The sequence below is a fragment of the Galeopterus variegatus genome, unplaced genomic scaffold (genome assembly GCF_000696425.1).
Source record: "Galeopterus variegatus unplaced genomic scaffold, G_variegatus-3.0.2 Scaffold5288, whole genome shotgun sequence".
NCBI lineage: Eukaryota > Metazoa > Chordata > Mammalia > Dermoptera > Cynocephalidae > Galeopterus > Galeopterus variegatus.
This window is the reverse complement of record NW_007731399.1, coordinates 33,275-47,108: the sequence shown is the minus strand read 5'-3', so window position 1 is coordinate 47,108 and position 13,834 is coordinate 33,275. Positions and strand designations below refer to the sequence as shown.

The following is a 13,834-nucleotide window of genomic DNA, read 5'->3' as shown; positions in this document are numbered from 1 at the left end:
ATATAACACACACAGATTCTTTCTCTGACATTCCAGGCTAACCACTGTCTAAGTTAAGAATCTGCAAAACATCTGGGACTATGTTTCTAGAAAAAATTATGGCATATTTTCTACAACTCTGGCCTGAGCATTGTAAGCTCTGGCCTGACAGGAGCCTCTGCAGCAGGATTAGCTGTGCGGGCCCAGAGAAGCTGCTCTGTAGCACAGACAGGCATTAACTGAACTGAATGAAGCCCACTTTCCCTCAACAACTATTTACTTAGCAACACTTAGGAACAAGGCACAGAGCAGGGAAAGATTTGAACATGAATAAATTGCTGCTCTGTAGCACAGACAGGCATTAACTGAACTGAATGAAGCCCACTTTCCCTCAACAACCATTTACTTAGCAACACTTAGGAACAAGGCACAGAGCAGGGAAAGATTTGAACATGAATAAATTCAGATGTTGCTGTCCCTGACAAAATTACTTTCTCTCTAGAAAAGTAGAGGCTTATTTCACCTCAGCTCTGGTTGAACTGTACTAATACACTGTCTGATACTCCATGTCTACAGGTCAGTGGAAAACAGAGCCAGTGCCTGAGATTTGAGGATTCAAATCCAAGTACAATGAACTACCATTTGGCTGCCCCATGGCCACTGAATCCACATGGCCACATGCCCATGAAACTGGCCCTGCTCTCAAGCCGGGCTGTCTGGATTTGACTCTTGGCTTTGCCACTTCCTAGTCATGTGATCTTGGACAAGTCATTTATAAAATAGGGATACAGTAGTTTCCCCCTTATCCACTGGAGATATGTTCCAAGATCCCCAGTGGATGCCTGAAACCATGAAAAGTTCCTAATCCTATGTTTTTTCCTATATGAGTAGATACATACCTATGATAAAGTTTAATTTACCAATTAGGCATAGTAAGAGATTAACAACAATAGTAACAAAATAGAACAATTATTAACAATATACTGTAATAAAAGTTATGTGAAAGTGGTTTCTCTCTGTCAAAATATCTTATAGTACTGTACGCACCCTTTTTCATCTTGTGATCTGTTGATCTGATAATTGAGACAGCTACTAAATGCCTAATGTGGTGGGGGTGGGTAGCTTAAATGGTGTGGATATGCCAGACAAAGGGATAATTCATGTCCTGGTTGAGATTTCATCATGCTACTCAGAATGGCGCACAATTTAAAACATAAATTGCTGATTTCTGGAATTTTCTAGTTAATGTTTTCAAATCTTGGTTGATCATAGGTAACTGAAACCAAGGAAAAGCAATACTGCAGATAAGAGGGCTAACGTAATAGTAGTCCCTACCTAATCATTTTAGGATTAAATGAGATAATATTTGAAAAGTGCTTATAAGAATACCTGGCAGATAGCAAGCACCATATAAATATTTAGTAAATACATACTCTAGGAAGCCTAAACATCTCAAAATGCCAGAGATAACTATAGTCATGACATTGTGAATTTACTAAAATATTATTTTTTTAATGTTTTGAGAGATTGGATTCTTAATAAATAGAATCATGTTTTTATTACTAAGACAGTGGTCACCTTTTATTTTAACGATTAAACAAGAGATTTTAAAAGATTTTCTGGATTGAGGTCCACTACTCAATAAAGCAAGACTGAAGAACAGAAGACGACACTGGTTTGTGCTCAAGGTTCTGGAAGCCTGTGAAGTGCAAATTGTCATGAAGCCAATTTAATATAACTACTTCCTTTACGCTGGACGGATTCACAGGGGACCTTACTGCTTGCATACAGGAAATAAAGCCTGTTTGTATCTGAACAAGAACTACGAAATACCTTTCTTTTTCTTTTCTTTTTACAATGCAGAATATTGAAGAAAAAAAAAATAAGCTGTAGAACAGGAAATGTTACTAATTATACAAACTCTATATTTAGTTCTAAGAAAAAAATACTACTAAGACAGTCAGAAGATAACTTACACATAGTGATATTTACACTTTCATCTAGAAAATAAATTTGGTGTACTGAGGCATAAATACTTAATGGTTATTATTATTAATGTTTAATTTATAACAGAAGACTCGGTTTCTCCACTGAGTTATTTGCACATTTTTTACTCCTGGTCATCAATAATTCTCAGGACTTTCAGAAGTCTTTACAATAAACACAAAGGTTTTTTTTTTTTTTTCAATTATAGTAAATATTATACAGAAGTATACAAAATTATAAAGAAGTAATTTGTCAATGTTAAACAATTCTCCCGAGGTACACAGATTTAGGGTACTTCTCCTTAAGAGCTGGCCACTGAACAATAAAGTAATCTGAGAGATGAAACAGAATCTTTCCGGACAAGGATAAAGTTTCCACGCGGCAGATGCTTTCAACGTAGACAATGATCACCTTCTTTATTCCTAGTATCCCAAGGAGAAGGGCCGATACAACGATAGGAACACATGTTCCTGGTCCATTACACAACACCTTAAAAAAAAAAGAAAGTTGAAGGTCAAATTAAAATACAGAATACTAATCTAAAGGAGGCATTTTGCATTAAGAACAGTCTGATCTTAGAGATTTGTTTATTATTCTAATGAGTCCTTCCTTGTCAAGAACCAGGATACAGCAAACAGCAAATATTTAAGCCCATGCACTTAGGAGCCAGGCAGGGCTGTGTTGTCTTGGTTCTCCAGCTTACCAACTGTGTGACTTGGGGCAAATAACTCAACTTCTAACTTCTAATGCGGTGCCCAGTGTTAAGTCAGTACTCATTGGACGGGCATGTGTTGCTCTCCGACTACTTTGTGGATTTTGAATGTCACACAAATATATAAAAAATAGATAAAACCAACTAAGATCCATTCAGTTTTCTTTCATGTACCAACTTGTTATTGATGAAGGAGAAAATGTCTTTAACTGATTAATTATGAAGAATATTTTTGTGGGATGTGGAATCACTTTAGGGGTTCAATCCAACAAATGGGATATTCAAGATAAGATCACCACATGAATGAGATTGTCCCATGAGAGGTTTTAGTCTACACTTGTAATGCATAAGAGTTTTAATGCTTTGGAATTCTGCTAATTTTTATAGAAAGCACTGGTTAGAAACAATTTAGTTGACTAACCTAACAAGAGAAGTAAAAATTCAACTCATAGAACAACTGCAAAGAATTTTTAAGTCCTTTAAGAAAATGAGAGAAACCTATTTCACAGAATTGTTGGTAAGGTAACTTATTACTATTTTCAGAGGAAAAAGCATTTTATACAACATCTTAATCATATGCTCATGTTGACTGAATTAGTAAAACCTAATAAAGCACTTTATTCCACAAACCATAAAACATGAAGTTTGTGGTTATCTACACATGCCTATTGGGCATGATCTACAATATTATATGACCTTACCAGTTCAAGGTCCACAAAACTTAACAGACACCAGACAATCTTAGAGTTGGAAGGGTCCCAGATATATGGTCAAACCATTTGTGACTTCAGGGACTCTCCCTAACAGACAGACATCCTGCCTCCATGTGAACATGATTAGGGCTGCATGGGTTTGATAATGGTCATCGGGTCTAGGCTCCATCTTTCCTGGAGATGTAATCACATGGAACACCATTCACAGATCTTTGGGAAGAGAGAGGGTAGTCTGTTTCAGGTGGGACCCACCTTTCTTATGTCTTCCTTGAAGCTCTCTATCTACAATCCAAACCCACTTTCTGTCTTTTATGGAAAACTTTCATTCAGACTTTCTTTTTGAATTACCAGAGACTAAGCTGCTCTCCATACTGGTCATCTTTAATTTCCGTTAAGTTCCCCAATAACCTTTCCTCATAGTTTCTTAAGGCAGTGTAATTGAAAGAAAATGGGACTGACAGTCAGGAGAACAGTGTTAGACAAGCTGCAAACTAGCTCTGTGACTCTGGGAAGTAGCAGTAATGATAATCACCACCTCAGCCCTCACCACCATCATTTATTAACAACTCACTACAGGCAGGTACTATGCTAAACATTTTACATGTATTATATTTTAGTTAATCCTCACAGCAATCGTTTGAGGCAAGTTTACTGTTCCTATTTGTAGATGAGGAAACTGAAGCACAGAGTTTGGGCAAGTTGCCTGATAATATGTTTAGGAAGTTAAGGAGTTATTTTGCTTCAAGTCACTTTTTTCCTATGTGACTCAGATCCCTTCTCTAGAAAATGGGGAGACTGGACTGTCAGCTCCAGGATTCTATAATTTTATGATGCTAATTTGCCTCTAGTTTTTGTCATAAGATGAAATTACAAACTTTCTCTGAATCCTTTCAGGGTTTAGAATCCTTAAAATCCTACTAATGTAAGGCACTATTGATGTTTTGGACTGGATAACTTTTAGTTGTGGGGATCTGTCCTGTGCATCATAGGATGTTTAGCAGCATCCCTGTCCTTTAACCGTAAGATTCCAGTAGTCGACTATCAAGAATGACTCCAAACATTGCCAGATGTCTCCAGTTGACAACCACTGTGTTAATGTACTCCCTAATCCTTGGATTATTTATTTGTGTCGCTTTTCTCAACATTCTTCTCAATAGTACAGAACAAAATAAAAACAAAATAAAAAATAATGCAAGGATTGCTTGTTGGATTTTGAATGTCAAAACAATATTTTCACATTTGTTGTCTTTAAAAAAATGTACACATCGACGTGTTCATTTCAACATCTGGTGGACACTCCATATAAAAGTTAAGTGTCCACCGATAGAGGTGTCTGTATATGGGAGGGGAAAAGACTGGCCACTGATGGGAGATGCATTAACAACCTGCCAGAGATCAGAAGTAGAGAGACTGTGAAGGTAAAATGGAAATTAAAGGTATTTTGTTTGTTTATCTCTGTTGTATCTCTATATTTTGAGGCACCTTACTACAAAGGTCCCAGGTACAATAAAACCACAAAACCATAAACCAAGGATTATTTAAAAAAAAAACAAAAACACAACAAACCTAATCCGAAGGAACACCTAGGCTAAAGAAAGCTACTTTTAATTAGGCACAGGTTATAACTCAGTTTTGTAGCAGCATAGGCAAAAATTATTTTAAAAAAGTTTGGATTATGGAGTTTTCATTATTCAAGGAAGTGTACCAGAGAGACTTATTCTAAGCACTGAACAAAAAACAGAATTCACTGAGACAGTCTGGGTAAACATGATGTTATAGCTCTTATTCTAAGCACTGAACAAAAAACAGAATTCACTGAGACAGTCTGGGTAAACATGATGTTATAGCTCCAATATAAAGGTTGGAGCTATCTTACCCTGCACCTGGAACAAAGGAGGCATTCACTAAATTTTGCTGAAAGGCAGAAGGAAGGAAAGGAAGGAACAAGGGGGTAGGGGATAAGTGAATCCTTCTTTGCCCATCCCACTGGGAGTCAAATTTGCCAGATTTGACCTTTTGTAACTCTACCATACACACTTATCACAAACACTTGTGTGGCTGGCTGTCATAGTGGCTGTACCTGACTTTCTTTCTTCTTATCATTCCACATCCGTTCATCTTTATCTCAGGGGGACCACTGTATCCCTCACTCTCAATTTAAGTGCTTGAGTAGAGCTAACTCCACACCTAGCTGTAAGTAGAGGACATACGACTCCAGACTGACCAATCGGAACACTGAATTCTTCTGTGAAGGTCATGGTTCAGGAAGAGCACATAATTCAGTCAGAAACCACAAGACTTAGTGGGACACTTGTTGAAGGTGCTGAGAAAACAGCACCTTCTCTACTATTCTGGAACCTAGCAAGATGTGGACCTGGCACGGTTAACACCTATCTTGCCACCACACAGAGAGCTTGAGAATGAAGCCATCACAAAACAGAGCTGAGAGATGAAGACAGGCCAGGTCCGCAAAGCAGGATTTAAGATCCAGCTATGCCTGAAGGAAACCAGATCTATTCTCACACTTGCCAGGTATGTGAGAGAATACATTCCATCTTTGCCTAAGCCATTTTCAATCAGGATTTCTGTCACTGGCAGTAAAAAGCACACTAATTGACATAGTCCTTTATTTTGTCTAACTCCCTGATGGGTATTTGACCATCCCCACTGCCAACAAGTAGGTGTTCAATGTGTGTCTGTTGGATGAATTTACTAATCAACAAATAATCTCCAAGAGCAGGAAGTCCAAGGGATGTGCTAAAGATTATATAAATTATAGTTCTAGAAAATGGAAAGACACAGGGCTAATACAAATACTAAGTCATGAGGGTAGATGAACCAGGTCAAGGGCTAAGAATAATTACAACAGGATTGTTTTTCTGTAGATCTGGGTTATCACAGGTCAAGTCTCGTTGGCTGAAATATAACATCAGTATGTGTGAAAAGATACATGAGGTTACTTCAAATAGTTCTTGGAAAAACAGAATTAAAAGATAATATGAATCTTTCTATGAACTTTTGAAGTACCCTCATATTTAACTTGAGTAGTCTGAACTCTACTCCTAACCCAGTAGGATCTCCCCCCCCCCACAAATATGCACCAAGATCTTTGGGGTCCTGGGTTGGTTTGTAGATCAGAGACCACGAAGTTGAGGGTGATCCAAGAGAGAACACATGACGGTAAGATTGAAAGCCAGATGGAGACTCCCTAAGGCTTCCATCTTAAGAGACTGCACAGAGAAGGAAAATCCAACTCTGAGACTCTGGTCTGAAAACCAGGCTTTCTGACAGCCTCTTGCTGATGGAGTTGTAGGCTGGAGAGAGGACATGAACTGCAGAAACAGAGCTGAAGGTAAGGTATTATTGAGCTCCTTGGGCCATGGACGAAGCTGGAGAACTACAGCCCATTGTCAAAGCTGAGTGGGCAGCCTATATGGAAGTCACGGGTTCTGTCAAAATCAACACTTCATTTATAGAATATTGGCTCCACTATGTAGATAGGTATATGAGGGATATAAGGAAGGGAGCAAACTCTGACATGTACAAATAGTTAGGAGACACAGGAAGAAGAGAAGCTTGTAAGGCTTACCAGACAGCCAAGTCAAGTAAGGTGCTTTAAGAATGTTTAGAGAAGTAAGAGGAAAACCACAGGGTTACTTGCCTATCCCTAAAAATGAGTCAAAGATGATGAAATGATCAATAATGTTTCTCAAAGCCTGCCAAGCTACAAAGATAGAGATAGAGAAAAGATCTTCATATGTGGCCAAGAGAAGAGTAATGGAAATCTCGGAGATGGCTATTTTAATGAATCATCGGGCTAAAATACAGGGCAGGGCAAAAGTAAGCACACTGTGGGAGAGGGAAGCTCAGGAAGGAGCTGGACAAGCTAATCAAGGCTGAGTAAAGGGTTTAGAGAATGGAATGAAGGCTCTTTATGTGACCATAAAGATCAGTGGGAACAAACTGAGGTGGAAGGAACTGATTACAGAAAAGGGTGAGTACTTTTGACACCAGGAAGAAAGAGTAAGAATTCAAAGTATTTGATTCATGAGGTTGGTTTGGGAAAAAAATGTACTTTCTGAGAGCATGATAAAGGATAATAATGGCACAGGAAGTCTGCCCTCTGGAATTTCTTTCAAATATTACTAAGTTTTCAGTTCAATGTGAAAAATACAGAGAAGCACAAAGAAGAAAGTAATCCTTCTAATCTCACCACTGTTGACATTTTGGTATATTCCCTTCTAATTTATATCTTTATGCATATATTTAAATTCTAACATATATATTCATATATGCACATAATTGTGAGCTTACATATAAATGTTGTAAGGTTCTTTTTATATTTTTGTTTTAAAATACTTTCTAAAAATCCTTGATTTTTAATGACTGTATATATTTAATCCAACGAATATCCCATAATTCATCTAACCATTTCTTTGTTAAAAGGAAAATGGTTATTGTTGGAAATTTATTGTTGGAAATTTAGGCTGACTCCTGGTATATATTTAATCCAACGAATATCCCATAATTCATCTAACCATTTCTTTGTTAAAAGGAAATGGTTATTGTTGGAAATTTATTGTTGGAAATTTAGGCTGACTCCTGTTTTTTTTTTTCATTCTAAATCATGCAGTTATATTATCTTTGTATATAAATCTATGACCCCTAAAGTTTTAATTTTGCACTGAACTATGTTCTAGAATCTTGCTGGGTGAGAGGTTAGAAGAAATAGCTTCAAATATTTAAGGAAGTTGTAGAAAGTTTAATAAAACAATTGTTTTGAATCAGGCCACGTGGTCTTTTGTTTTGTTTTGTACCTGACTAAAATCTGTTTGAGCAATTTCCCACTCTATGGTGGCAGGCAGAGCTCATCTCTTATGGCAGAAGCGAGATACTCCTTTCCAGGCCCCCTTTGCAGCTAGTAGATGGAACAGTGACTTGGCCAGATGCCTCAGCCTAGATCTGACCAGGAACTAGTGGTGCAGAGAGGCAGGGCTGGAGAAGCTGTTCTGGTGGCAAAGGTGCCACTGGTAGGGTGCAGCACCCTGTGCCAGTGATGCCAGTTGCAGCTTCCACTGTACAGCAGTGGTGGCAGCCATGTCCCCTGAAACCAGCTCTGTGTCCATGGAATTCTGGCCATGGTTCTAGCTGCTCAGTTCCCACTTTGCCCCTCAGTTTCTTAGCCTACTTCATTAGCATTCCTGGTAATTCTGAGTTCTCAATAGCCTTTCACTAAATTCTTCTGTTTCAATCAGCCAGAGTGGATGGTTTGCTACCAAGAATCCTAACTAGTATGGGAGGAACAAAGATTCTGAAAGCAGCAAATGCAGAGTCAGAGGGAATGGACCACATCAGAACAGTCATAGGACGTCCTCAGGCAGGGCTAAAAGCACTGGACCATGAGCACAGGAAGCAGACAGGCTGAAACATGGATGAGGGTTACATAATGAAAAGAGACCAGTGAGTGCTCCAGGGTATGGAAAGAATAAGCAAAAGGCCTCTTGGAAGAGAGAAGGAGGGCAAGAGCAGTGGGCCGAAACCTCAGAAAACTCGACAGAGAAGCATCTGAGAGTAATCAAGGGAGTAACGAAGAAAATGCAGTTGGAGGGCCGGTGTTGTATAACATGTAGAGGTTACAGTCAGAGGACAGGAAGGCTGGGGGTGAAGCCTGAAGAAGGGCAGTGCTGAATGTCACTGATCAGCGCATGTGGACAGCAGGGAGGAAGAGGATGTGTAGCAGATGGGAATGACGTATTTGCCTGGCTCACATTAGAGCACACTGTATTTCTTCTTTCTTATGTATATTTAATCATGGGAGTAGTAACAGTTCAACAGAAACATCTAAATACCAAGACCAACGTGAAATAACCAAATAAATCCTAAACACTTGAATTGGCAACTATTTATGAACCTCAAGTTCTCTTACAATTCTATTGCTGACATAATTTTCAGAGTTGTCATTGTTGTGTATATAGCAGTTAAAAAAATTATTTACTTTTTAATTCACACGTATTGATTGGATATAGGGTACAGAGTTATATTTCAACACATGTATACAATGTGTGATGATCAAATCAGGGTAACTAGCATATTGATCGTCACAAAAATTTATCATTTCTTTGTGATGAGAGTTTTTGAGCTCATTTCTTCTAGCTATTTGAGAACATACAATAAATTACTGTTCATTATAGATGCCTAGCACTGTGTATAGCACTTTGAGGTCTACTTTTCCACTTATAAAACTATTTCTGCTCCATGTTCCTACATAGGCATTAGTTGATCAGTCCATCTAGACACTTTCCTATTTCTCTTTACCAAGGTATAGCTTTCTTCTTCTTTTAAATTATATTGAAAAGGTAAGCTATGAATTGTTTTTATCTAGGCTTATGCACTAACGTTTTAAGGACACTAATTTATTTCTAGTTCCTCAAATATCAGTTACTTAAATTTTACATGGTGACAACTCAAACTTTTTCCAATTTAATCAAATAAATAACTGAGAAGAATAACAAACGTTGGTCCTGTAGAATCTTGCCCAATTGGTAAGTTCCCTATACTGACATCTTACCACTGATTATTTCAGATAGGCCAGAATATTCCTGCTCGTCGTGCATTCACATCCAAGAGGTTGAATAACATGGTGCTTACGGGCCAGGGCTTTGCCATCATGCAGACTTGAGTTGGCTGCTTAACAGCAATATGACCCACTCCGTATTTTAGTTTCCCCATTTATGGATGCATTTATTCAAGAAATATTTTATTGATCAAAGATAATATGCCAGATACTTTCTGGGAATTAGGATGTATTAGTAAACAAAAGTCTCTGCCTGCACAAAGTTTACGTCCCAGTGGTAGACAGAAAATAACAGATACATGTAAGAACATATAACATAAAGCAGGATAAGGGAACAGGGTGATACAGAGAACAAAGACCTTTCTGAGAAGGTGACTTCTGAGCTAACATCTGCTGAAGTGGTATGGTGTTCTGGGCAGAATCAGATGATTAGAGCCAGAGTCAGGAAAGAGGTTGATACATTTTCTCTGGACTGACTGAGCTACTGAGGGCCAATGAAATGGCTTGGGGATTGGGGAGGAGTGGCAGCTTGAGACAGATTACAGTTAAGCAGAGCTGTTATGCTCAGGTGAAACTGTATCTCAGAGACTTGAACGTCTTATGGTGAAGAATGTAAACAAAGACATAGGGCTAGATGGGGTTGGACCTGCTGGTTCTTAGGGGGAGGGGGATAATCACTTTTGATGTTTTCTCTTCTTGGGAGTCTGCAGTGGTAAAGTAGAGAATGTTAGGCCTGAGGAATAGTAATCCAACCAGAAGCAAATATAACACCAGGAAAACAGTGTCTGCTCAATAATGTTGCTGTGGAGATTAAATAAAGTAAGATATGTAAAGCATTTAACACAGTGCTCGGCCCATGGTAAAGTGTCAATAAATGGTAGCTATTATTATTATCCATCTAAGAGTGAGGTAATGTGTTCATGGCATTTTTCAAACTTTAAGAGTCCTGTATAGAACAAAGGCCGGAGTCTTATGAAATAGAGAGATTGCATGGGTTGTGCCAATGTTGTCCTCAAGACCTGCTACTCTGTCACAGGCACAGCATTGACCTGGCATGATTTATCCAGCCCTTCAGAGGATACCTGATAACAGTAACCAACCATCCATTTTGGGCTCTTTATCTTCCAGTCATATTTTTTCACTGCCCGATTCACTCCAAGTGACACTTATATGAAAAAATGATAGAAGGAGACTGATTACGAAGAGCAGTATTTTCTGGATTTCCACAGATGGTGGATGATTGAATGATTCCTGAGCTTCCTCTGCTCTGCTCTGGATCTGTGGTGTCCTTGTAGTGTATTTCTCAGCCTGTGGCCAAAATGGCTTTGAAGGTCTGTAGCTATAACCTAGTGGACAAGCCTGATGATATGATAAATAAGCCTGATCTTGTTCATTTCAAAACAAGAGCTGGCTATTCTGCCCTTGTATGGGAAACTAGACTTCCCAATCTCTTTTTAGGGTTTGGGCTGAGCTACAGGGATGGTAGCTAAATAGGTGATGAAGACATGCAGACATTTGTTGGGCATAACTTTGCGCGCATGCGCCCTGACGCGCACGGGCGCCAGTTCATGCGCTCCGCGGCCACCATTTCACTAGCGCTCAACGGCACGTAGCTGCTAGCCTCGCCCTTCCAGGTCCCAGTGATTCAGCAACTTTAGTTCAACTCCCCCTCCTCATCGGGCTGGGAGTAGCCACCGGAGTGGCCACTGGAACCGCTGGTATAGGATTTTCCTCTCATTATTATAACAAATTATCCCAACAATTAATCAGTGATATGCAAACAATCGCCAATACTATTTTAGATCTTCAGTCCCAGTTAGACTCCTTAGCAGGGGTAGTACTGCAAAATAGAAGAGGGTTAGACCTACTAACTGCCGAAAAAGGAGGCTTGTGCTTGTTTTTACAGGAAGAATGCTGCTTCTACGCAAATCGCTCGGGCATCGTCCAAGACAAAATCAAGAAACTTCAAGAAGACTTGGAAAAAAGACGACAAGATCTCCAAAATAGCTTCTTTTGGACGGGCTTCAATGGGCTTCCTCCCCTATCTCTTACCCTTCCTCGGTCCCCTCCTTTTACTTCTAATGGTAGTCACTCTGGGACCCTGTATTCTTAACAAACTTATTCAGTTTGTACAAAAGAGGCTTGAAACCATTCAACTTATGAATGTACAAGTTCATTATCAGCGCTTGGCCCCTCAAGATCCCCAAAGTTACGACTAAGTCTCCCCATCAGGCTGTGTGAGCTCCCAAAGACGGGTAAGACCCTGGTAAATCCAGGGCAACCTAAGGCAGGGGCCACACCCAAAAATTATCACAAGCTGTGTGATGCTCAATGACGGGTAAGATCCAGACAAATCTGGACAACCTAAGACAGAGGTCACACCCCGGCATACAAAAACAAAAGGGGGAGATGTTGGGCATAACTTTGCGCGCATGCGCCCTGACGTGCACGGGCGCCATTTCATGCGCTCCGCGGCCACCATTTCACTAGCGCTCAACGGCACGTAGCTGCCAGCCTCGCTCTTCCGGGTCCCAGTGATTCAGCAACTTTAGTTCCGTATTCGCATAAAGCCTCCCCATGACCTCACCCTATCCTTTTAAGCCCTTCTTATTGGCTCTTTGCTTGATCTCTCATATCAAAACCCGCCCTGCCCTTTTTCCCTATATAAGCTGTGCCGCCCTGCAAATAAACGGAGTTCCGGCTTTGACCACTCTCCTGGCTCGGTGGTGTTCTTTCTCGGCCCCCGGGGAGGAAGGTCCTGGGGGGGAAGGGCCGTGCCAGCGACACTCATCATCCCGCTCAGCCCCACAAGGGACCCCCGGCTGGACCGGGGTCTCTTCCCGCTCAGTTTTGTCGGCCTCTGGCTCAGGGAGGCCCGACAGACATTAGGCTCCAATGTCCCCACCAGAACCTAGGGATACCCAACTGTGGTTTCCATGAATGTTACATCCTACAGATCCAAAGCTCTACACAGTTTGGAGACTTTAAGTGCAGAGTAGGCACAGGAGCACAGAGGTTGTCAGTGCCCACACTAGGTTGGTATTTCATTTCCTTGCCCTGATGTTCCATTATAAAAAATACATTAATAACAACTTAAAATTTTTTTTTGTCAGAATGGTCAGGCCATGCCTCCTCAGCACCATCACTAAAGATCATTGCCAGGCTAATCAGACATTGTTTTCCCAACCTTCCTGGATGTTCCTATGTTCAATTAAGGAAACTGAATCTTTTAGTTTTCCTGTTCTCTGGACCAAATGGTCAAGGTGACAATTTCCTGCCTTCGTGGTCTTTTTTTGTTTTCATTATATTTTCAACCTTCTGAAATGTTTTCACTGAGGTCTTTGAATGCTACTAATGTAGTATTTTTTCCTTTTGTTTTCCCCACACCCTGTATTATGCAGCTCTCCAAGAAGCACAAATAGCTAGAACTAGATGCAGCCTCAGGGAGTCATTTTGTTCAATTCTTTCCCTTCAGCTTGAGGAGGAAAGGGAAAGACACTGACATCTACTGGGCATCTACTACTTGCTGGGCATAGAGCTTAAGTGTGGCGTTTTGCATAATTACCTCATTTAAACCTTGAAATAGCTGTGTGAAGTAGGTGTTGCTCTCCTTATTTTTTAGACAAGGAGACTAAGGTACAGAGAAGTCAAGTGACCTATGCCAAGATCACAGAGCTGGTTAGTGACTTAACTGAGACCCAAACCCAAGCTTTTTGAAGACTAGTCCAGGGTTCTCCTCTCCAATATACTGGCCCTGTCTTGAGCCTTACAACCTGTTCCAGCATTAGTTGGAAGTGTGTTTAAGGCAAGGAGACTCCAGGGAAGATTATGACACAGGGAATTTAACTGAAGGTTAAATTCTGGTAATTG

General features: G+C 40.0%; 1 protein-coding gene across 1 annotated transcript in view; it reads right to left on the bottom strand.

The window, feature by feature from the left end:
• Nucleotides 1-1,887: 1,887 nt before the first annotated feature.
• The window catches only part of LOC103604617 (UDP-N-acetylglucosamine transferase subunit ALG14 homolog), a gene marked incomplete at its 5' end in the record, with an annotated part of 28,421 nt that continues 16,474 nt past the window's right edge, over nt 1,888-13,834 (bottom strand). The window contains one exon of the mRNA XM_008589193.1: nt 1,888-2,454. Within this exon, the coding sequence (XP_008587415.1) occupies nt 2,224-2,454 (231 nt within the window). The remainder of the gene's footprint in view (nt 2,455-13,834) is intronic.